The sequence below is a fragment of the Coregonus clupeaformis genome, chromosome 33, assembly GCF_020615455.1.
Source record: "Coregonus clupeaformis isolate EN_2021a chromosome 33, ASM2061545v1, whole genome shotgun sequence".
Classification (NCBI taxonomy): Eukaryota; Metazoa; Chordata; class Actinopteri; order Salmoniformes; family Salmonidae; genus Coregonus; species Coregonus clupeaformis.
In genome coordinates this window covers 36,760,683-36,786,716 of record NC_059224.1, presented here as the reverse complement: position 1 = coordinate 36,786,716, position 26,034 = coordinate 36,760,683, and the positions used below count along the sequence as shown (strand labels likewise).

General features: G+C 41.7%; 1 protein-coding gene across 4 annotated transcripts; it reads right to left on the bottom strand.

Annotated features, from left to right (window-relative positions):
- Positions 1-169: 169 nt before the first annotated feature.
- Positions 170-26,034, bottom strand: LOC121549106 (nuclear receptor-binding protein-like). Of its 4 annotated transcripts, none has more exons than XM_045210274.1 (18): positions 25,538-26,034; positions 24,732-24,968; positions 24,450-24,572; positions 14,729-14,830; positions 14,548-14,637; positions 13,717-13,757; positions 13,465-13,559; positions 10,276-10,359; positions 10,098-10,156; positions 9,825-9,923; positions 7,348-7,480; positions 7,006-7,096; positions 6,762-6,812; positions 3,561-3,696; positions 2,933-2,986; positions 2,543-2,606; positions 2,168-2,223; positions 170-1,934 (listed from the first exon to the last, which is right to left on the bottom strand). In XM_045210274.1, the coding sequence occupies exons 2-18, from the start codon at positions 24,945-24,947 to the stop codon at positions 1,839-1,841; spliced, it is 1,590 nt and encodes a 529-aa protein (XP_045066209.1). In that variant the 5' UTR covers positions 24,948-24,968; positions 25,538-26,034; the 3' UTR covers positions 170-1,838. The 4 variants fall into 4 exon arrangements, with proteins under 4 accessions (XP_045066209.1, XP_045066210.1, XP_045066212.1 ...); XM_045210275.1 differs by having other exon boundaries at positions 24,732-24,965; XM_045210277.1 differs by lacking the exon at positions 25,538-26,034 and adding an exon at positions 25,179-25,246 and having other exon boundaries at positions 24,732-24,965.

Here is a 26,034-nt window from a genome sequence, read left to right as displayed (position 1 = left end):
TTCAGTTTACTTCCTGAACTGACTGAATTTAGTTGGAATTGACCCTAAGCCTGTTCGCAAGTCATACTTCTATATATTCTTTTTAGCAGAGAAATTCAAAGGAAACACTACAGAAATACACAGAATCTAAGTAAACAGAAACCAGAAGGGAGACAAGCAAGCAGAGGTATTGAAGTGCTAGGTGTCATGTTTATTTCAGGAAGGGGAATTAAAAAAGAGGAGAAAGGTTTTGCAGAAGTGGATACAGCATTATGTCCAGCATGACGTACACTATACAAGATGGATACCAACCCATGTATCAGACAACCTTATTCCTGTAAAGGAATACAGACACATTGATGATAGACTGATTCCTGCAACCCACCACTTACTGGAACATTCTACGACCGCTTACCAGACCCACACCCCTCCCCTAACACACGCAAATCTGTCCGTTGCTGGTCTAAATCATACAGAAGCCGTAGTAGCTACAGCATTGAAAAGTTTAGTTAAAACAACAAAAACAATACAGTAGTGTAAACTAGCAGCAAGTTAGCTTTCTGGACAGATACGCGTTTGGTGACTTCTAAGCCTATTCTGTGGCAGCTATGATTTCAAGCAGAATGTGTGCTTTCAGCAGAGTAGAGCATCAATGAGACAAAGTCCCGTAACTCCGACACTGATATATGTTATGACAATAAGATAACATACTAGCCTTCCGCCACACCATCTTTGTCGTTTTAGTTTCTGTATAATGGGGTGATGTGATAGGAATGCAATTAGGGAGTGATATAATTTCACTTTTGCAGCCAGTTTAGTTGAAGGTATACAGAGTGCATGCATGTATTCACTACACGTTATGAGTCAATACATTTGTTAAGGAATGTAGACTATTGAGGTTTTTGTTTGATAAGCCAATAGTCTTAAAGTGTAAACCAGAGGTCCTTACACGGATACTGTTTCATTGTGTGTGAAATGGCAACAAAACATGATGAAAATGTACCACTACTTCCCACCATTTGCTAAATAAAACATTACAGCAAGAAACAGACGACAGTCGAGTGACAAAGTTCACTTTCTTAGAATGATTGGAAGTGATAAAGCAACAAAATGTGTATGTGGACCCAAGGAATACTAGCTGCTGGGTATGCAACAGCTTATGAAGATTCGAATCAACTAAACATTCACTAAAAAGAACCAAACCGCTTCGTGCTGAAAGTGAAATACACACTCATGATAGACCGTACTGATAAATAAAACTCGTATTATAGTCACAACATTCAGACTGCAATCGTCTCTCCCTCTCACCACCTGAGCACAGGTCGATTGGGTAAATGTGTCATAACTACAGCCACAGTTACATATTCTGATAATACAAAAGAAAGCGTAAGGGGAAAAAAACGCTTGACACTCGCATCTTCTGATGCATTAAAGAGCCATGTCCAATCAATACCGGAGGAAGAGGCCACATTCGTCCTACATACAGCACCATGTACAGTATATGTAGACCGGAGTAAGCGAGACAGAAGATATTTTTGATGGCATACCGACTGAAAACGTACAGTTTTGCGTTAACTTTCAAAATACAGCTCGTAATACTTAAGTGACAACCAAGTTGTTTTTTTCTTCTTTTAAAACAGAGAAGCAGATAAGTATAAGTACAAAAAGACAAAACCACCTAGTGGCAGCTATTTCCACCATAAGGTGTGAAGAGAGGCTGCGGGAAGTTGTTTTTTGGGGGGGAGCAGGCAAAGCTTTCCCACAATCCTTTGGGGTGAGCGTCAGTGAAGTCCTGTCGGATAGGACGAGGGAGGGATGAGGGAGGCGAAGGGAGAGGAGAGGGGGATGAGGCTCCTCTGTTATGAGGAGACGGTTACCGGATTCAGGAAGCCGTTCCGGTTGTAGAACGTGGAGAAGGCCTCTTCCAGAACCGAAGCGAGTCGTGGCTGGTCACCCTGGACGAGAGAAAAGAGAATTCAGGACCCCATTTGAAAAGGCAAGCAATTAGCAAATCGTCAGAATGCCTCATCCTCGACTGCTATCCACTACAAAGCACATCCCAACTAGTCATTGTGCATGTGAACTGGTCAAACGTATGGTAGCAGTCAACAAAAAATAACTTTGCCCTCTTCAGCCTGGGGCTGCAGGTGTGCTGTGAGGTCACAGGGGTCGTGACCCCTTGCCTTACCTCGCTGACGAATCCCAGCTGAACGAGCTCCACGGCCAGCTCCTGCACGTTCTCATCTGTACACACCACAGGTCAGTCAAAAGCATACAGAAAGTCGAACATCCCTGTGACCTGGCTGGTCTAGTGGTAATGCCTCAGGTACACATATCTAGTGTCGGCATAGGTTTGAATCCAGCCTACTTTCTAAACAACCTCTATCTTTCCCCATTGTCATTCTCCTTCTACCCATTTAATAAAATGAGAAAAGACCTTTAGAAAAGTACAACATCCCTCTCTACGTTTATATTTTTTTATATAAATACAGCATGCAAAATATAGCTCTGTATACCACTAAATCAACTTTAGCATGGACTAAGCGCATGTGTGGATACTCACTTGGTAACAAATCGCAACTTAAGTGCCTATTCAACTTATCCTCAAGTTTCAGCAATAGTGTAAGCTGGAAAAATAAGCAAAAGAATATGAATTTTTAAAAGAGGTTTGGGATGTTTGTCAGAAAATAGAGCTCTTAACCGAACAAAGACAGGCCTCATGTCTTACCCCTGGTCGTATTCACAAAGTGTCTCAAGAGTAGGAGGGCTGGTCTGGGATCAGTTTAGCCTAATAATTAATAAGATCACACTCCTACTCAGAGACGCTTTGTGAATAAGGGCCATTGAGAGCAGAGTCATTTTTCCAAACAATCAGTGTAAAACAATCCGATTTTATGGTTGGCTATAATATAAGGTAGTAGCCCACACTGCGAAAATGAGACATAAGACTTACGTGATGTTTGGCCCCCTCGTCAACAGGCTCAATGTTGCACTGCATCTGTAGGACCTGGGCAGAAATTAGAGATGTGTTGTCCAAAGCTAGCAAACTCAAACAGTAGACAACATCTGAGTATACAAAACATTTCCACGCTCTTTCCATGACATAGACTGACCAGGTGAAAGCTATGATCCCTTATTGATGTCACTTGTTAAATCCACTTCAATTCATTAGTGTTGATGAAGGGGAGGAGACCGGTTAAAGAAGGATATTTAAGCCTTGAGACATGGATTGTGTATGTGTGCCATTCAGAGGGTGAATGGGCAAGAAAATATTTAAGTGCCTTTGAACACGTTATAGTAGCACCTGTTTGTGTCAAGAACTGCAACGCTGCTGGGTTTTTCACACTCAACAGTTTCCCGTGTGTATCAAAAATGGTCCACCGCCCAGAGGACGTCCAGCATTGGAGTCAATATGGGCCAGCAAGTGACGAGCTTTCGGACAGGTAAAATAAGTGTCCTACAAGTGGCTAAAAAATGTCAAGCCATGTCCTCAATTCCTCCATCCATCCCTATTTTCCCTGTCTAGTGTGCCTTAAAATCCATCCCTGTACTCCTCCCTCCCATCCTCCTTTAGGTCTTACCTTCCTGGTCTCCAGCTCTGCAGGCTCAGGGGTGGGGGTTTTGACTGAGGGGGGTACTATGGGGGACTTCACTGCTTCCTGCTCCGGCTGCTTGGGGCCGGGCACCCCAAACGCTGTCAGAGGGTAGATACCATTCCTGACACATCAGAGAGGGGGGCTGAGTTAGACTTCTCACACATACACACACACACACACACACACACACACACACACACACACACACACACACACACACAACCTCTACAGATACACCCACACAAATGAGCACTGACTGGCATGCATGCTTACGTGCGCACCAGGGTTTCCTTTAGGAAAATGTGGCACCGGACATTTGACCGGTAGCATTTTAAAATTTACAGGATGTATAAGACATATGGTTGCGTAACCTGATTAGGGCGTCCACCCACGGTTCTCAGAATGACAGAAATCACATTTAGTTTATGGTCATACATCTTAACAGAACATGCAACTCGGATGCAATGGTGTGCGTCATTCTGACCCAAATTTGAAATAGCAATTTGAAGATGTTAGACTACATAGGCGGCGCATCCATATGGTTAGGGGAAACTAAGCTTTCCCTAAAGTAAATTTAATTAAATAGCCTAATTAGCTTAGTCCTATCTACACAGAAATGAAATTATAAAAAAAATTGGCTACTACTCCAGAAAGCATGATTTGGCCACAGAGGATCATTAGCTTAAAAAAGAAATAAAGCTGTGGATTGTTTTAAATCACATAGCCTATAGTCAGACGGGCCCGCAATTTGGGCAGAGCGCGCAGCAAATTCCAAATAGATGATTGTTGAGTTGTGACTGTCAGTAAAAACCAGAGAGACCCAGCTATGGCTATTGCTGTAAAGAGAAGACAATGAAGAGACTCCAATCTGTCTTTTAGTTATCAAAATTCTCAACTTAAGAGCGAAAACTAGCCTATCTTATTGGCACCAGTGGAGAACGTCGGTCATATCCCCGGTGAGTGTGCATATTCACTGTCTTTATCATTGGGTCAGTGCCACTTTTGTTTTGTTTTGGACAGGTTAGATGGACATCGTAGGCCTAATATATGGACCAGATGTCGTCATTTTTATTGATCTGTTCGTCAGTGTCGGCAGAGTAGGCTAGCTACCCTGTAATTTTTGTAGCATTAAAAATATTCTGCTAATATCTCCAGTCATATAAAGTGCAGTAGAATTGCATGACATGTGTTTATAAAAGGCCAACATTTTCCTGTGCAAAGACTAATCGAGTAAGCGCTGCACTGAACGGTCTTTTTTGCAAACAGTGATTCAGTTATATTATTAGCCTAAATTATGACTATCCAATCTAATCATCATTTTAGGAATAGATGCCTTTCTTACGTAAGTCTGCAAATGCGAGGATGCATGGACTGCTTTATTATAAAGGTGCATTTCTATGGTGAGGATTAGCTTCCCCAAACTAGAAAAACCCACTTTCCACCTATGTTAGAATAACTGCCCACATTTACTTTTCCTCAGCCAACAATACGAGTACTGAACAGCAAAATCACAACATATAAAGTGTTGGTCCCATGTTTCATGAGCTGAAATAAAAGATCCCAGACATTTTCCATACGCACAAAAAACATTTTTTGCTCAAATTCTGTGCACACATTTGTTTACATCCCTGTTAGTGAGCATTTCTCCTTTGCCAAGATAATCCATCCACCTGACAGGAAGCTGATTAAACAGAATGATCATTACACAGGTGCACCTTGTGCTGGGGACAATAAAAGGCCACTAAAATGTGCAGTTTTGTCACCCAACAATGCCACAGATGTCTCAAGTTGAGGGAGCGTGCTATTGGCATGATGACTGCAGGAATGTCCACCAGAGCTGTTGCCAGAGAATTTAATGTTCATTTCGCTACCATAAGCTGCCTCCAACGTCATTTTAGAGAATTTGGCAACCAAGTAGGCCTAGGCTACATCCAAAAAGCTTTAAAAGCAATGAAGCTCATGCAACAGATCATAATGTTTAGCATAATATGTTGTTTAACTATTATTTCTACACATTATCAGCACAGCAACGCACACAAGGCAGTAGGGTACGTGCGAATGTTCGTTCCATAAGGCAATTAGCGGGAAAACACCATTACGAACAGTTTCATGTGAGAGATCTAAATATGCAACAACTAGCATGGGTTGCTAATATGACTAGGACTGTGCCTTTGGCTACTGGACAATGAAAGAAAGTTGATTTGAAAACCAATAGAACATGAGAGAAAAGGCTACTGGTTTCAATGGCATATGGAAGGAAGTCTTTATAAAATAACGGCCTGCATGTTTGGTTGGATTTTGGCTACGCTACTTTGAAGCAAGTAAGATATGTCTCAATATGTAGTCAAATGTTCAGGTTTCAAACAATTAAGTATATATCTATTTTCAAAATGCATATTGCCTCCAACTCATTGCAAAGTGGTGTGTGACGTGCTGAAGTCTGCCTAGTTGCCTACGCACTTGAATGGCGAATGGGATGCGCGCTTCAATTACCAATTGAGAAATAAAAATAGTAGCTCTATTAAAATCGTGGCCATTGTTCTTTATTTTTTTATTTACACACGATTGCCTTTAGAATTGTTGTGCAATGATTGGGCTTATTAAAGCACGTTTCACTACAGCAGCAACACACAGCTGTTTGAGCTGTATCAGCAGCTCTCGTGCTGTTTCCACTGGTATTTCAATCAACGAATAGGCAAAAATGCATTATTCCACAATGTGATTTTTTTCTCTTCTCCTGGCAATTTTATTTATCAGTGGGGGTTTTTTGCGCCAAAAGCCAGCTGACACCCCCTAATGCAGGGGTGTCAAACTCATTCCATGGAGGGCCTACTGTCTGCTGCTTTCAATTAAGACAGGGTTTTCCAAACGCAGTCCTCGGGACCCCAAGGGGTGCACCTTTTGGTTTTTGCCCTTGTACTACACAGCTGATTCAAATAATTAACTAATCATCAAGGTTTGATCATTTGATTCAGCTGTGTAGTGTTAGGACAAAAACCAAAACGAGCACCCCTTGGGGTCCCGAGGACAGAGTTTGGGAAACCAGGTGAAGGGAGTTCCTTAGTCCAAGGGAGGAGCAAAAACCTGCAGAAACTCGGCCCTCCATGGAATGAGTTTGACACGTGGGCTAACGGAAACCCTGGTGTGCACTCACGCTTACACACACCCACATACACATACCCTTACCTCACATCTTCCAGGAACTTGTCCAGCTCAAGGGCAGGGAACTGGGAAAGCCTGTGGACATCAACAGATTGTTCACACACTTCAACATTAAGTGTCTCAACAAGAGGCTAAACAGCAGTTGGGGAGCATGAGTTGCTAGTGGAGATGGCTATAAAATCAGAACGTCATCGAGGATTTTAACAGGATCATTTCAATACTTTTTTGATTCCAAGAGATCGAATAGAGAGTTGGATCTACGACTCACTTCATCTGAACGCCGTCCTTGCACTCCACAATCACCAGGTTGGGGTCCATGTTCTTCGTCATCTCCTCGAGAGCATTTTCTGGAATCATGTCTACATGACAGACGGGGAGAATCTCAATTGCATACTCCTCACGTCCTCTCTCCTTCTCAAAACCCATTGGAGGAGAAGGTCAGAGGGGAGAGACCTCTGGCTTTGTCATCCAATGGATTTTGAGAAGGAGACGAGAAGACACGAGGAGTATGCAATTGAGACCTTCCCAGGGATAGCCCAATGAGAGAACACACACATTAGTTTTTTGCGTCAGTGTCAATTTGTGTGTGTGTGTGTGTCTTGTTACTCACACTGGTGGCTTACGATGCAGTGTGCTGACAGCAGCTTCAGCAAGGGCACCTCGAACAGGGCCTGGTGGAACAGCAGCTCTTTGGCCGTGGGGCGCTTATTGGGGTCCTGCTCCAGACACTTCTGGATGAACTCCTGCCACAGGCAAACATCACCGGTATTAAAGAGACGGTTCACTCCTGGACAACACGTATTAAAGACATGCTCCGGAACTTTGGCGACTACTAAGTATTTTTTAAACCTCCCGCTTTGGGCTGGATGTGTCAATGTGTACAGTCGTGGTCAAAAGTTTTGAGAAAGGCACAAGTATTGGTCTTCACAAAGTTTGCTGCTTCAGTGTTATGAGATACATTAAGTTTATGCAAAGAGTCAATATTTGCAGTGTTGACCCTTCTTTTTCAAGACCTCTGCAATCCGCCGGCATGCTGTCAATTAACTTCTGGGCCACATCCTGACTGATGGCAGCCCATTCTTGCATAATCAATGCTTGGAGTTTGTCAGAATTTGTGGGTTTTTGTTTGTCCACCCGCCTCTTGAGGATCGACCACAAGTTCTCAATGGGATTAAGGTCTGGGGAGTTTCCTGGCCATGGACCCAAAATGTCGATGTTTTGTTCCCCGAGCCACTTAGTTATCACTTTTGCCTTATGGCAAGATGCTCCATCATGCTGGATAACGCATTGTTCGTCACCAAACTGTTCTTGGATGGTTGGGAGAAGTTGCTCTCGGAGGATGTGTTGGTACCATTCTTTATTCATGGCTGTGTTCTTAGGCAAAATTGTGAGTGAGCCCACTCCCTTGGATGAGAAGCAACCCCACACATGAATGGTCTCAGGATGCTTTACTGTTGGCATGACACAGGACTGATGGTAGTGCTCACCTTGTCTTCTCCGGACAAGGTGTTTTCCGGACGACCCAAACAATCGGAAAGGGGATTCATCAGAGAAAATGACTTTACCCCAGTCCTCAGCAGTCCAATCCCTGTACCTTTTGCAGAATATCAGAATATCAGTCTTCATGACATTCTGGAGTATATGCAAATTGCCATCATCAAAACTGAGGCAGCAGACTGTGAAAAATTAATATTTGTGTTATTCTCAAAACTTTTGACCATGACTGTAGTTCATACATTCATAATCTATGAGGAGAATTACTGTCTTACCTCAATTAGCCACCAAATCCCTAGTTTGAAAGCAACAGTTTTTCTGGAAGCTGTGCTGCACCAATTTCCCTACATTTTCCCCCACGTGGGCCAGCCCCCTAGGAATTCGACTTCTAGCCAATGAGCTGCAGCCTCTTGTCATTTGAGTGACAGCTAGCAAGATGTACACACAGAGCGCGAGAGAGAGAGAGAGCAATGACATGGTGCACATATCTGCACGTGACGTAGTACGAGAGAATCTCTTTAAAGAGACTGTTCACTCCTGGATTAACTCATGCCACAAGCAAAAAGAAAGACATACAGGTGTTAGAGAAGCAGTTCACACCAAAAACTGAATTGGTGGTTTGTTCTGAACGGTATAACCCAATCCCAGTCCATAGGCTAGTCCAGCCATAAACTATGGACTATAGTTATCTTAAAGGGATAGTTCTCTCCTAAGTCCAACTTTGTCAAAATGTTTTCAGAGCTCAGATTTTCAAGTGACATTTGAGGGAGTTGAATTTAGGAGTGAACTATCCCTTTAAGATACACTATGGACTATACAGAACAGGGGTACTGTTATGATGACTTTTCACAGTGTTGTGGGAACAAGGTTACATTTATGAGATAAGTCATTATTGGTGCCACACAATCTGGAGGCCAATGATTCCAGTATGTCGAGGGAGTTTACTGAGGTTTGTCTTAGAACGATTGATGGACATGATATACTGACTTGGGGTACAAGGTAATAACATCAAAGAAGGGAGTGCCCACTGATGGTTACCAGATATTGTTGAAGAAACGTGTAACATGACGTATATAAACTGAGAGTTTTTCTTTGTCTGGTAGTTTGAATGGCAAGAAGCGAAGCATGTGCCTTTTGTTAGACGAACCCGGTACCGAATATATTAAATATTTGTATGAACTCTAAGTGTCAAATATCTTCTTGCATCATGAATTACTTGATACCCGAGAAACTCATAACAGGTACTCAACTCTTACCCCACGAGGTCCAGAGCCTGCTGGTTTTCTGTTGTACCTGATAATTAATTGCACACACCTGGTGTCCCAGATCTAAAATCAGTCCCTGATTAGAGGGGAACAATGATAAAATGCAGGGGAACTGGCTTCGAGGTCCAGAGTTGAGTTTGAGGGATATAGACTATAGTTATGTTACGGCTGGACTGGGATTGGCTAATACCCTTCAGGACAACCCCCCAATTCTGTATTTCAATGCAACTCATCCCTTGGTTGCAGTGTGTATAATGTAGTGTCTAAGGAATCACCAACACAAACAAAACAGTTGGGTGTGTGCTGCTAGGCCAGGACCTTGACTCACCCTCTGCAGCGGGTCCTCCAGGGACTGAATGGCACTGTTGATGGCTTCTTGGGACACGTACGATGACTCGCCGTTACTCTGGATCTCCAGGACAGCCATCTAAGGATATGAGGAGGTGTGGGGAATAGAAGATTAGAAACAGGACCAGAAGAAAGACTGTTGGACTCCAAACTTCATCAAGTTGCCATGGAGCAAGGCTACAGTCATCCACTTCCACTACAGTCACACTTCAGAACTTGATCATTTAGTCAACCTCAAACACTCTTCACTCACCTCTAAGGCGCACATTCCAAAGGAATAAATATCCACGGCAGTGGTGACGTCTACAACAGCTGTGAGAAGAAAAATACCCATGTCAATCAACGCTAGTGACATTTCTACAGACAAAAAAAAAACCCACCTCCATTACATGGTTTCTCAAAAGAGACAAAAAGGTCAAAAGGTTACATACCTCCATACTCGGGAGCAAAGAAGTGCAGGCTCTTCTGCTCCTCCCGACAGGTCTTCACGTGGTTGTTGATGGTGTCTGGGGCCACTGTAACAGACATAGGGTTACAAAAGGGAGGGTATATTACTGGAAACTTTTCTAGTGGCTTTTTTTTAGGTACTTCAAATTATCACAGGTGTCTAATTATCCCTGGCTCTCTGTGTGGCATTATCACATGTAAAATATATAAAATAATCAAATAAGAGGATTACATTTTATTTTAATCGAGTGACAAAGCTGTAAAACATTATCCTAAATATAAACCATCAACTTACTGAATACCCTTGGTGTTTATTATGAGGGTTTCAGCATGAAAAGAAACAACCTTATATTGTTTTTACACATGTATTTATTTATTTTACTATGTAGGGCCGTGACAGTAAAATAATTTTGGATGACATTAATTGGCCAGCAAAATGATGGCGGTCTCTGTAATAACCATTCGAATAGACAAAAAATGTTCCTCTCCTCTGCTTCGGACTACATGTGCCGCCAAAGATTCTAATTTCGGTGTGCTGCTGCACTTTGCTTGCGCCTTTATATGTGTGTTCGTTCGCTACAACAGTTTGCTTGTTTCAGCAAGGAGCAACACAATTTCATCACGTTGTTAAGAGTTCATGTTACCGCAGAAACGGACTCAACCACACTCAACCTGGCGGTCCAGTCTTTTTGTAAAAATGTTTAAACAGTTATGACGGTAATTGTATTTTCATGATGGTCTTCACCTATAACCGTCAGTTCCACAGTTATACGTCATTGTGCCAGCCCTATTACTATGTCAATATATCTTCGTTGTAAATGTTTTGGCGCCAAACTGGTGGCAGTTGTGAAAAAAGTCAATAGTTGGAAGAGTTGCAGAGCCATTGTTGATTAGATGCTTTTTTTCATAAAATTTTGTTATTTTCTCTTGATCCATATGGTCTATCCACTAGAAACTCATGGACACCAATATAAAAAAATTATACATATATATATATATATATATATATATATATATATATATATATATATATATATATATATATATATATATATATATATATATATATATATATATATATATATATATGAATATATACTACCAGTCAAAAGTTTGGACCCATCTACTCATTCAAGGGTTTTTTCTTTAGTTTCACTATTTTCGACATTGTAGAATAATAGTGAAGACATCAAAACTACGAAATAACACATACAGTGAGGGAAAAAAGGTATTTGATCCCCTGCTGATTTTGTACGTTTGTCCACTGACAAAGAAATGATCAGTCTATAATTTGAATGGTAGGTTTATTTGAACAGTGAGAGACAGAATAACAACAAAAAAATCCAGAAAAACACATGTAAAAAATGTTATAAATTGATTTGCATTTTAATTAGGGAAATAAGTAATTGACCCCCTCTCAATCAGAAAGATTTCTGGCTCCCAGGTGTCTTTTATACAGGTAACGAGCTGAGATTAGGAGCACACTCTTAAAGGGAGTGCTCCGAATCTCAGCTTGTTACCTGTATAAAAGACACCTGTCCACAGAAGTAAGCAATCAATCAGATTCCAAACTCTCCACCATGGCCAAGACCAAAGAGCTCTCCAATGATGTCAGGGACAAGATTGTAGACCTACACAAGGCTGGAATGGGCTACAAGACCATCGCCAAGCAGCTTGGTGAGAAGGTGACAACAGTTGGTGCGATTATTCGCAAATGGAAGAAACACAAAATAACTGTCAATCTCCCTTGGCCTGGGGCTCCATGCAAGATCTCACCTCGTGGATTTGCAATGATCATGAGAACTGTGAGGAATCAGCCCAGAACTACACGGGAGGATCTTGTCAATGATCTCAAGGCAGCTGGGACCATAGTCACCAAGAAAACAATTGGTAACACACTACACCGTGAAGGACTGAAATCCTGGAGCGCCCGCAAGGTCCCCTGCTCAAGAAAGCACATATACAGGGCAGTCTGAACTATACCAATGGACATCTGAATGATTCAGAGGAGAACTGGGTGAAAGTGTTGTGGTCAGATGAGACCAAAATTGAGCTCTTTGGCACCAACTCAACCCGCCGTGTTTGGAGGAGGAGGAATGCTGCCTATGACCCCAAGAACACCATCCCCACCGTCAAACATGGAGGTGGAAACATTATGCTTTGGGGGTGTTTTTCTGCTAAGGGGACAGGACAACTTCACCGCATCAAAGGGACGATGGACGGGGCCATGTACCGTCAAATCTTGGGTGAGAACCTCCTTCCCTCAGCCAGGGCATTGAAAACGGGTTGTGGATGGGTATTCCAGCATGACAATGACCCAAAACACACAGCCAAAGCAACAAAGGAGGGGCTCAAGAAGAAGCACATTAAGGTCCTGGAGTGGCCTAGCCAGTCTCCAGACCTTAATCCCATAGAAAATCTGTGGAGGGAGCAGAAGGTTAGAGTTGCCAAACGTCAGCCTCGAAACCTTAATGACTTGGAAAAGATCTGCAAAGAGGAGTGGGACAAAATTCCTCCTGAGATGTGTGCAAACCTGGTGGCCAACTACAAGAAACGTCTGACCTCTGTGATTGCCAACAAGGGTTTTGCCACCAAGTACTAAGTCATGTTTTGCAGAGGGGTCAAATACTTATTTCCCTAATTAAAATGCAAATCAATTCATAACATTTCTGACATGCGTTTTTCTGGATTTTTTTGTTGTCATATTGTCTCTCACTGTTCAAATAAACATACCATAAAGATTATAGACTGATGATTTCTTTGTCAGTGGGCAAACGTACAAAATCAGCAGGGGATCAAATACTTTTTTCCCCTCACTGTATATATTAATTGTTTTAGTTAAAATTGCCATAGATTACCTGTTAATTACCAAAATTATGGTAATTTACTGGTAGCTTTGCAACCATAAATAGACAAGTGACAAATTATCCCAAAGGGAATGGGGAACTTTCAGCTTGGGACAGGCCTGGCGTCTGTTCAGTAGGGCCCATCGTCACAAAACATTTTGTAATAGATAATGAAAAATCTGTGTTCAGCCAATACTTCCCCATTTTACTCGGTTTCAAAATGTTTTCTCCCTACTGACCATGGTCTTGAAGAGACAAGAAAGTCCCTTCAGGTGCCATTTTCTGCGAAGGTTGACATTTAGTGTGATTGATGGATCGGAGGCCCACCTGAGCCAATCTTGATGAGGCCATTGTGCTGGATGAAGATGGTATCACAGGTCAGGTTGCCGTGGATGATGGGAGGGTCACAGGAGTGCAGGTAACTGGGGAGAGGAGAGAAAGGTTACAGGGCACTTCAAGAGAAGTGTGAGTGTATAGAAGTGTGAGTGTTTAGAGAACAGAACTGGCTCCAGGTGCCTCAGTCTGGAAAAATAAATCCAATAAAAGTCATCTGCCGGATATGTGCAATGTGTGACTGACCTGAGAGCAGACAGTATCTGTGTACACCAGCGCTTCCAGGCCTGATAGAAACGTGAAGGACAACAGACAGCACAGAGATTAATAAAGCTTTGGACTACAATTTCTGACATTCAAATCTACTTGAAATGTGATTAACATATGCATGCAGTTCTTGAAGTGTTAATACTCGAAATCAGCGTTTCCCAAACCCGGTCCTGGGTTCACATTTTGTTTTTTTGCCCTAGCACTACACAGCTGATTCAAATAACCAACTCATCATCAAGCTGATTATTTGACTCAGCTGTGTAGTGCTAGGGTAAAAAACAAAACGTGCACCTAGGGGGTGGGGCAGGACCGTGTTTGGTGAAAACCTGCTCTAAATGACCAGATTAGGCTGCAATTAATCCCCTCCTCCCACTGCAGCCAACAGAAAATGGGTATTTTTAGCTGAACCATAGGAAACTAAGGCAGTACATACAGATGACATACCTTCTGTTTATAGCTTCATTTGGGTGGGTTTGGTTTCAGCCTGTCCTGGTTATATTGTAATTATTATTATTAATATTTTTTAATCAGTTCTTGAAAGGGGCAATCTGTAGTTCAAACAAAGCCAACACACCGCCACTGTTTCGGTAAACAGCTGAGGGACGGGGCTGTTGTAAAACAAGCTTATATTTGGGATTCTGATGGGGTACGACAGTTGAACTAAGATCATTAGGCATTTTTAAGTTATATTCTTAAAGAATCAATGAGTATTTATCATTCATTCCATTAAGTCCAAAAATGTATGTAGTAATCGCTGATTGCTCCTTTAATATCAATACCAAAACAGACTAACAATCCATCCCGTACTTTTTCATTCATCGTCTTGTGGTTTTTCTTGGTCTTTTTCAGAAACTGCTTCAGGCTTCCCGAAGACATGTATTCTGTGATGAAAATGACCTGAGGGTAAAAATAATAATTTCCTGTATAATACATTCAGTTTATTTCTTATTATTAAAAAGGTAGTCTCTGCATTGAGAAGATCTCTTACCCTGGCCCTATTTTCCTTCACGTCGGCCCAGTACTTGTGAAACTTGACAATGTTCAAGTGCTCCAACTGGATCAAGTTGTCAAACACCGCTTTGACTTTCTCCTGATGGACAAACATGAGTAAGAATGTAAAAATAAAATAGAAATATACAGTATTTGCTGTCAATCATACCTCAATCATCAACTAATAATGTGTGTAAATGAGTTCAACACTTCTCTCCAAATGTACATTATCCCTCTTGTAATCGAGAGGCATTACCAGATGCAGTTTAACAACTAAGCTCATTATTACAAACTAAACCCCTTAGCCTGGGTTAATGTCTGATGTGTATCTGCTTACGTGTTTCTTTTCATTGGGATTTTAGTTCAGTGTTTTTGGCCAACCAGCTCTACATTTATTTGATTGTGGCCACATTTGTGATCACCTGGTGCTCAGGAGATTTTTAATAACTAGGGCCTAGATGTCTGACAACTGATGAAAATCCTGACTTTCAAAAGAATGCCAAGAATGTTCTTTCACATATTATGTTGGACAGCATTACAACACAAAGCTCCAACTGCAGACCTGCCAACCTTGACCAATTTTTATGAGCTCTTCAGTAGCGAACTATAAATAAATGTACAATCAGGGCTCTCCCTAGGAATTTATGTCAAGGTGGTGCTGATGTAGGCCTAAGGTTGGGTAGTGGGAAGATTAAAAAATAAAATATAACCTGTGACAGCCATTTCCTGAAACCTAGAGGGCTCTATTTTAACAAACCTAACGCAATGGTAAATCTAAGCGCATGCGGTAGAGCTGTAGGTTCAGGGGTGTGTCAGAAATATTTTGATGAATAAACAAGTTGTGGATGTGTCGAGGCTTGGCCACTCACTGGCCAATCAGAACATGCTCCATGGCAAAATATGTGGTTGCTTCAAGTTGTGTATTTACTGTCTTTTATGTATTGCCTTGGAATCAACTCCAATTCCAATGTTAATTCCGTTATAGTTTGTTAAATCGCTTACAGAAACTAAATAAAATGCAGAACTATTTTTGCTAAATACGTTAATTTGAACCCATTTGCAGTACACATTGTTCTAAGTAATTGCATGGCTTCAATAGCATTCACACTGATATAGGGGCTAGGCCTACTGTAAATTGCATTATGCCTGAGCATGGACATGCCAAACATTGTCAATAAGCAAGATTGAATTAATTATTGATAAGGCCTAAATACAAAAAAAAAATGTTTGAATCAAACTTGTTTTAAATAGCCTATGTCACACTTACAGGCACCATAATTTCTCCCCGTGGACATATATTAAAACAACGCAGACTGGAGGGTTTTATGCACATCCAAACTTTTCAGAGTAGCTGGACAAAGATCCAATATAAAGAGAAAGGGAGAATGTCCACCATTATACAGCTCCCAAATAGGCCTGTTTTATGAACATAGTCAAAACCATTTCACACATCTCCAGAAGTTGCATTGCAAGCGCGCCACGGACATTGTCATCATAAAACCAGGAAGGTGAATCATTAATTATATTACAACCAAACTTGTTAGAAACAAAAAATAAGCAATCCGTTGTTTTTTTTATACAACAATAAATAAATGTAAAATGTTATAAAAAAAATTGGCAGGCTAAAAAAAAGACACGTATTGCTGTTGAACCAGCCTTCGTATAGTAGGCCTAAGGGAGGGCTTGGATTTTGAACATTTAAAACGGAAAACAAGCCATTTTTACAGGTTACTACTAACTACAAGGTTTACCGGTATTCACCGAGGTTCTCATCTCTCCTTTCATGATGGGCATGGACATGTAGCCTACATCATGGAGAGGGTTTTACGCACGTCCAAAACGGGACCTGCATGGCTAAAACAATGTGGGCCTGCCTACAATGCATAGACAAAAAGGGAACGTGAGCTCACTGTTTTACTCCTCTCAAACTTGAAATGCAATAACACTTTGGTGATAAAAAGTTATTTCCAAGCAGTCTCCGGAGCCAAACCCTTTATCGACAGTCTTTGACTACTTTGCGATTGCATTGGGCAGACAAAAAAAATGCCTTACTTGAGGAGGGGAGGCTATGCTTGGTTTTTAATCAAATAAAACACAACTTTTTTTTATGTTTCTAAATACAACATATACATGCACCAAAAGCACATTAGGCTACTATTGTTCCATGCGCATATGGGCAGTGTGTGTCACGGCTGGATAGGCTGCGTTTCTGCTGTCAAAATTCATAACCAACACTAGATGACAGAGACTGTTATAGGTTACATTCCAATGTCAAATAGTTTGAAGTTGAAGTTGACTGACTGCAAGGGAACTGACTGACTGCTGTTGCTAGCTAATTTGTCCTGGGATATAAACATTGGGTTGTTATTTTACCTGAAACGCACAAGGTCCTCTACTCTGACAATTAATCCACAGATAAAAGGGTAAACTTAGTTAGTTTCTAGTAATCTCTCCTCCTTCTGACTTTATATGGTGGTTGGCAACCAACTTTAAGGTGCATTACCACCAGCAATTGGACTGGAGTGTGGACCTCAGTTAATCTTTCAATCACCCACGTGGGTATATGCTCCTAAAAACCAATGAGATGGGAGAAGCGGAACTTGCAGCGCGTCAAGCATCAAAAATAGAAGCAAGTTCTATTTTAGCGCCTGGCTACGCAGACGCTCGTTGACGCGAGCAGTTTGGATGAAATGATTGAATAACATGTATGTGTGAATTTATTTTGCAAACGCTCGCACACGTAACGCGAGCGGTGTGGTCAGCATGTTACTGCACGTTTCCTTGCGCGTCAATGCACTCGCGTCTACTACCGTTGTGGAGATGAAAGCATGTGTGGGCAAGAAAGTGTTCTCGATTAGGAGCTAACAACAAAATAATATAGTGGTAATGTGCTGGACAAACACATACAATTTCGGAAAATGTATTTGGTAAACATTTTCCCTCCCCTTTTTCCTTAAACATCAGTGGTATCAACGGACGAAGTAGAGAGCTGCCATCCAGCTCGAGGGAAGAAAATAGTGCCATAGACGGAAGAGGATGCGAGACACCCCACTTAGTTTTTTTCTGGTTCTTTCTGGTTCAATTTAAGTCAATTAACTAAGTAGACCAGACCCAGCTGCTTTCGCATTGGTATCTATGGGAGAGCCACCCGCTTAAGTAGACAGGAACTTACTATTTTTTTTCCCAATGGTAAAGGGCCTGAGTGAACGGTCTTAATGTATCCATCATCTTTGATAGTACTATGTGGGCCGGAGCGGAAAGCTAAAGATTGGATCGGCTCCAACTTCAGAAAGTGGAGTCAAAAAGCACAATGTGCCAACTAGAAGCCTGTTACAGTCGTTTTTCATACCAGCATACTTTGACCTCAAGTTGCGTGCATGATACGCAAAATGTGTGCAGGTTGGCAGGTCTGCAACTACTCAGAATATGATCAGGCCCTTGCCAAGCAAAAGGTAAAGCAAAGGTTAGTACAGAATCTCTGCAAGTCATGCTTTGTCTCTCTGCTTTTTGTAAGGATCATATTCAAAATATTATCCAGCTTTGTCCTTGACCATTCCTAAGCACATGTTAGCTCAGCATTTCTGCAAGTCATGCTTTCTCTCGCTTTTTAAAAGGAGAAGAAAAAACTAAAAAAACTAAAAGGGAGCTCATCCTACTCAAAGCTCAGCCTGTGTTCAACAGACGACGGCACAGCATGTTAACATGAAGAACAGAAGGCAGACTACACTGTCTGAGCCAGCACACTGACACAAGCGCCAACCAGACTGCTCAGAGCTTAGAGACAGTCACAGGGTGGAACACTGCCAAGAACAAGGTTGTTTTCATTCGGCACCAAACAGAGAAAGAGCGAAACAAGGAGGGACCACCACCTGTTGTCCAATAAGAAACGCAACATTTTGTTTCCTGTCTGGTAGTTATTTTCTGTTGTGCGCCCTTATGAACGACCAGGCCACAGAAAAGGGTTTCCAACACCTAGGGCTCTATTTTAACAAACCTAACGCAACGGTAAATCTAAGAGCTTGCAGGAGTGCTATAGGTCCAGGTGTGTGTCAGAAATATTTTGGGTATTTCCATAGTCGGAATTATGAGCGCAATAGCTGGCCCTGGCACAAAAGGGCTGTTTTTTATGAATAAACAATTTGTAGGTGTGACGAGGGCGTTCCCTCTTACTGGCCAATCAACACGTTCCATGGCTTAATACCGCATGTCTCAACTTCTGTAGGTTATTGACGGTCTTTGCATTGTCATCAACTCCAATTCGGCTTGGGGCACAGAATATTCTCGTCCTGGTCCATTGTGTATTGATACTACAGTTTAGTAAATAGCATAGGCTACAGTAACGAGTAATAGCAACAGTAAAAAATATAGATATAGTGTTTGCTCAATAGCCTATGTTTGGAGTGTTGGCAGTCAATATTGTTGTAATTTGCTTCAACAAGCCTAGCCTACACGTCTTTGAGTCAGCAGCATACCATCCTGCATCCCACTGCTGGCTTTCCTCTGAAGCTAAGCAAGGTTGGTCCTGGTCAGTCCCTGGATGGGAGACCAGATGCTGCTGGAAGTGGTGTTGGAGGGCCAGTAGGAAACAATCTTTCATCTGGTCTCCAGGGCAGTGGTTGGGAACATTGCCCTGGGTTGGGTGCCGTCTTTTGGATGGGACGTTAAACGGATGTCCTGACTCTCTGTGGTCATTAAAGAGCCCATCGCACTTATCGTAAGATTAGGGGTGTTAACCCGGTGTCCTGGCTTAATTCCCAATCTGGCCCTCTTCCAATTGGCTCATTCATCCCCCCTCCTCTCCCCTGTAACTATTCCCCAGGTCATTGCTGTAAATGTGAATGTGTTCTTAGTCAACTTACCTGGTAAAATAAAGGGTAAAATAAACATAAAAATGAATCAATTTACTCATTGCACTTCTCCTAAAATACTAAACTGCCGCACTTGTCTAAAAGGTAGAGATTGTTTTAAGACACTTTGTAGAACTTTTGAGGAGCCATCCAAATCCTGTGTGACTCTGTATTAACTTCTACCTGCAATTGCATAACTAAATATATTTTATATATACACACTCAGAAGTCGTTGTCTGTGTTATTTTCTAAAGCTTAAAGTTTGTTTAAGAATAAGAGAATATCAGCACTGTGCAAAGAATCCTCTACACGTTGATACTGCATTATAGGACTGAATAATTTCAATACATTTGGAGGAGCATGTCTTTGGTAACTGGATGAGGCACTCTTTGGAGATGGGGATGGATACTTGAACAAGCAAAATGAAGTATGCAGGTAGGCATGTATGTTTTAGGATGTGCAGTATTTTTCAGTTCAAGGCACTCTGACGAATAGACCATTTAAACACATTTTATGGATAGGCTACTTTGCAGGGCCAGGATAAAAAATACAATGTATTGCTGTTGAACCAGCCTATGTTTTAGCAGCCTAGGGTAGCCTATGGAGGGTTTGGTTTTTAATCATATGAAACGTAAAACAAGCAATATTTATATTTTATTTTTTAATATTTCTAAATAGGATGGGGTCAGAAGTAGGGCTGTGGTGGTCACAATATTTTGTCAGCCGGTGATTGTCAAGCAAATAACTGCCGGTCTCACGGTAATTGACCGTTAATTAACATAAACACATTTAGCATCTCCAGGCTTTCACGCATAGAGCCACTGATGCAGACCTTTGGAACATCTACATTTTTAATAAGTATAATAAATCAATTAAATATAGCCTACACCATCACAATAAATCCATTATTTATTTTAGACATGTCTAGAAATTTTAGAAATGTAGTCTATTTCAGAAGAACAGAACAGCATACTCTGAGTTGTCCTTATGTTAGGCCCTGATCTGGCTATGCCACATGGCTGTGGGCTCCACTAGTTCATTTAGCAGACAATATTTGCTTAGAATTCCTTGGCATCATTTTATAGTATGAAGAATACAATTGAACATAGCTGAATGAAATAGAAAGGATATTTTCTCCAAACGATTTGAAGGAGTGCGCACATGCGGCTATTCTGTGTTGAGCGGTTAACAGAGAAACAGGTACTCCTATATGCTTAATTTACAGTTATTTATGCAACTTTAGTTGTGATACAAATGTTGGGCTATATGTTTAGATTTTTAATACATTCTAAGGCTGCATGATGCGACTAAAGATTATTTGAAAAAAGTTGCATGAAAGGCATGAGCTTTGTTTTTTGCGCAGGCGGTACACACTTCATCAGTCTCCCATTCACAATTTGTCAAGCACTTGATAATGCCTCGAATTTACATTTTACATTTACATTTTTGTCATTTAGCAGACGCTCTTATCCAGAGCGACTTACAGGAGCAATTAGGGTTAAGTGCCTTGCTCAAGGGCACATCGACAGATCTTTCACCTAGTCGGCTTGGGGATTAGAACCAGCGACCTTTCGGTTACTGGCACAACGCTCTTACCCACTAAGCCACCTGCCGCCCAATTTCCCGGCGGGATCAACTTTGTGTGGTTGTAATGCCCCCTAAAGAATCCATGCCTTTTGCGGCCAGTGGCTGTTGTGCCCTTGGGCTGAATATAATAATTATAATTCCCTTTCCCCGACTGCGTGATCCGAAGCACCTCTCACTCACATGGCTCTCTCAGATATCTCAATTCTTATTAGCTAATCCCAGTCACGTGATCGGGTCCTTCTCATAGGCTACAAGTGAAGACAGACACGTCGGGGACGCAACTGCACGCGTCCTTATCGAATTCCGAGGCGCATATCGAAGATGTTGGAAGAACTGTCCACATTTACTTTTCGTCAGCCAACAAGATGAGTAGGCCTAACGAACAGCAAAAGCACTAGCCTATGTCAATCTACTATCCCGCATAGTATAAAAGTTGACCTATTCTATTCTGTGAGAGAAATAAATATTCCAAGCATAGTCTGGGACAATTATGGGATGCGATGGATCCAAAATTAATACAACCACTAGCAAAAGATCAGAAGACTTATTAGCCTATTAGTTTATCAACATTTTAAGCTAAGTCTTCATATTATAAAGCACAGCAATGTGCAGACGGCAGTAGGCTATAAGCGTGAATGTTCCAAAATGCAATCAATTAGTGGAAAACACTATTCTCAAAAGTGACCGCAAATGCTATTATGCATTTAATGCTTTTATTATAAAAGGTGTATTTTTTTGGTGAAGATTATCTTCCCCAAATTTGAAACTCACGCGCAGCGTATGTATGCCAGTGAGGCTCTACACCCATTGTAAAGCGGATTAATGTGCTTAATTTTAAGAAGTTATTTGGCCACTTTAGTTGTGATACAAACCTTATCAAAACATATAGGCCTATGGGCTAGGCTACATGAGGTGTGCCACTGATTTCAAAAAGTCGCAAAAACAAGGCATGCACTGTTTCTTGCCTTACTGCACAGAAGCTGGGCATCATTCACAAGTGATAATATATCATTCACAAGTGATACGCTAATAGTCACCCATCAGACAATTCTTGATGTAATATTTTCTTAATGTGTGAAATTTGTTTTGATTTACAATGGACCATTATCATGCACCTGTATCGAAACAGGGGCAAGGGGGGAAAAATGCATGTCATCTATTCACTTAAATAGCGAATGGAGGATGCTATTCCCATGGGGCATTTTCATGCCAGCCAGGTAGCTTATACTCCTGTTGTAAAGAGAAGCAACGTGCTTAATATTAGGAAAGTTGAGAAATAAATATAGTACGCCTAGCCTATAGAAATCTGATGGGATCCTCCTCCTTTTAATAGAGCCCATCAAAACTCTGTTTTCGCACAATTGCATAGCCTATAGAAATGTTGCGCAACATGAGCTCATGGGCTCTCATTAAGTATTTGATTAGATTTTCGAACATTTGCATAGATGTCAAAGTGATCAGAGGGACAATGGAGTGCTGAGTACCAGGCAGTTAGCAAGTTTGGTAGGCTACTAATGACCATCAGCAGCATCAGAGCTTGGAGAAGCCTAATTACCCTGACTAAACAGTCACATGGAATTTGACTGCCGTCATGACTCGTGACCGCCGGTGTGGCGGTAATACGATCACCGTAACAGCCCTAGTCAGAAGCATGATATTATAAATCGATTATCTCGTTCCATGGCACTGTGTGCATACGTAGGCTTAAATGTCTTTACACATAACATCCGCACGTCTATACAAAATACCAGGCTCCTGTCAAATGTGTCATTGCCTATGTGCGAGGCAGATTCTCAAAAAAATCTGCTTTTGATATGGCATTATAGGAGGATTGAATAGTTTGGAGGAACGTGTCTCTGGTAATCGGAAGAGGGGCGCTGTTTGAAAATGTGGATGATAGTCTACTTGAAGAAGCGAAATGAAGTATGCAGGTATGTGAATACTGAATAATGAAAAAGCATGAGGGCAAAAACCTCAAATATTTCAAAGTTACTTGGCTAACGGCCAGGATAACAAGACGCACCTGTGCGATGCTGCTAAACCAGCTTTGATTAAGGGGAGGGTTGGCTATGCTTGGTTTTTAATCAAATTAAACAAAATGGGGGGAAACCAATCTTTTTTTAATGTTTCTAAATACAAGATCCACCAGCACAAAAGTCACATCTCTCGTTCCATGGGAACTATTCGTCATGGCTGGACAGGCTGCATTTCCGCTCTCAAAATCCATGCCATTATCAACTGCGTTACCGGTAAGACCTGCTTTTTGTGGGTCTTAAAACGTCCCATTAGCGCTGCATGAAAGTCACTTTTGCGCTTGTTTTTAAGGACACGCCTCAAATATTGCCACCCCTTTCACCTTAGTGCAAGCAAGCTAATGATAGAAAGGTAAATTGCCAAACCTGGCGTTATGGCTGGAAAATGCCAGTGTGCCAGTTTTTACATTGCAAACTAACGTGCAATTGACACTTGTGCCTCCTTAGCACCAGCTGAAAATAGGGCCCCTAATGAGGTGCAAGAGGAATATGCAACAACCTTTGTGTCAGTTTCTATGAACGGTTTTATTAACACTTTGTACAGAGAGTGTACTTTGCATTTGTGAGATATGGGTCGGAACACTTTGCCTAAGGAGCTTAGGGCAAGAAGAAAACTAATATTGATTTACCTCTGCATGGTGCTGATGAGCTTCAAGCCAGGAATGCAGTGCAAAGAAGAAAAACTAACAGAACGCGATCTCCTACTTTTAGGATCTGGGGCTGTACGTATCAAGTGTCTCAGAGTAGGAGTGCTGGTTTAGGATCAGTTTTGACTTTTAGATCACAATAAATACAATTACACAAACACCAGGGACTTGATCTTAGATCAGCACTACTCCATTGAGACACTTGCTAAATACGGCTCTGCCTACATAGACCAACAAATTCTGCAAGTCAATGTGAACATCAAAATGAACTTCCAACAGGTAGCTAGTTTTGAGAGGATGCCAGCAGTCCAGGGGTAGTAGCCTTAACCCTGTCATTGTGATATCATAATGGCCTGTAACTATACATCACATAATGCCCTACCATTGTGAGCTGTCAAACTGTGAGCTGTGATGACCAATCTTTGACATCACAAAGAGCATTGTTTCCACTGTGAGCTGTCAAGCTGTGATGATGGATCATTATGTAATCACAAACAGCAAAGTTTCCATTGTGAGCTGTCAATGTGTCAAATGTGTTTCTAACTGATCATTATGACATCACAAGGTTCTGTTGCAGCTTAGCCCTGGCTGAGAACCCAACCCACCTCCTGCAGTTTGAAGTTCTTCCTCTCGGAGAACATGACTTCATTCCACACCACCTCCACACCCTCCTCTGTGTCCATGGCCAAGTAGGCGTTGTCAATTCCAGGGACATTGCGCTGGTTCACCTAAAACGAGAAAGAAAGTGTTGAATTCAACTAATAATCTCCATCGGATTCAAAACAGTTAGATGTGTAAAACAACAAGTAAAATATTTTTGGGGCCAAGACACTAAAAACACAAACAGTAAGCAATGTTCCTGTCTCCAGCTCACGTTCATTGCATACCTCCTCTCTCCGTTTCTGCCAGCGTCCGCATGGGCTCTCCTCCAGAATCTCAGACTCGTCTTCGCTCTCCTCATCCTCTGTCGCCGTTGTGGCAGGGGGGTGTGTCACAGTTGATACTGGAGGGGACACACTCTGCTCGGTGGAGGCAGAGACCACAGACTCTGCTTTCCCCTCCTGGACAGGGTCCGACGCCTGCTTCCCTTCTCCCTCTGACATCTTGTCAGACTTGGCTGCCTGCTGCAAAAACAGACAAATTGTAGACTCAAAGGCTTCATGCATCATTGCCAGATGACTAAAATGTATTGTACACACACACAACACAATATTTCATTGCCACGCTGGATATTTATACATTTCAATGGCTGAGGTTCTCTCTCAAATTGAGTTGAATTTAACTAGCTACGTTGTTTTGCTTCAACAGGGCTGAACCTGATATGGCTCACGCACCTGATAGGACTTGCTAGCTGACCGCTTATTTTAGACATTCATTCATTCAAATAAACTAGCTAGTTAGTGCTCCTTTCCAGGCAGAGCTAGCGTAGCAAGGCCCAGTCATTGGTTTATAATTTAGCCAAAGACAGAAGAGGAAGCCCCACTCGCTGTTTTTTTCTGGTTCAATTAAAGTCAATGAACTAAGTAGACCAGCTCCAGCTGCTGGTGCATTGGTGTCTATCGGAGACACTCCCAGTTAAGTAGACCGGAACTGACAATTTTTTTCAATGGTAAAAGACCTGAGTGAATCATCTTCATTTATCCACCATCTTTAGTTTAGTTTGCCATCTAAAATGGCTATCATAGTTAGCTACCTAGCTAACTTGAGTGATGTTGCCAGCTCCGTATTAGTAGACTCCAACTCCAAACTTCTGTTGAATCCTTGTGGAAATACGATTTGCTAGCAAGCTCTTCAACAGACGCACTTCCCTGGCTCCCAGCTAACGCATCTAGCTAGCTAACTTGGCTAGTTTAGTTAACGTTATATCCGCTAGCTATGTAGCCACCGGTTATTGTCAGGATCTGCCGGATTTAGTCCTACATTGAACAAAAGCATAATCCACATGAAATCGTTTTTTACATCCCAATTATAAAGCAATAGGTTACTATGAACCGACGTTTACACGGCTGATAAAATAATGGCAACATACATGCACTGATTTACAGCCACTACAAAAAATAATCAAAAACGAGACGGCAGTGGGCGTGGATAGCCCACCACGTTGTTTTCTTATTCGGTGAGAGTCTAGAATGACATTTTATAGGACGAATCATGGTACCAATCATTAATATATGCTACTTGCTTGGACAG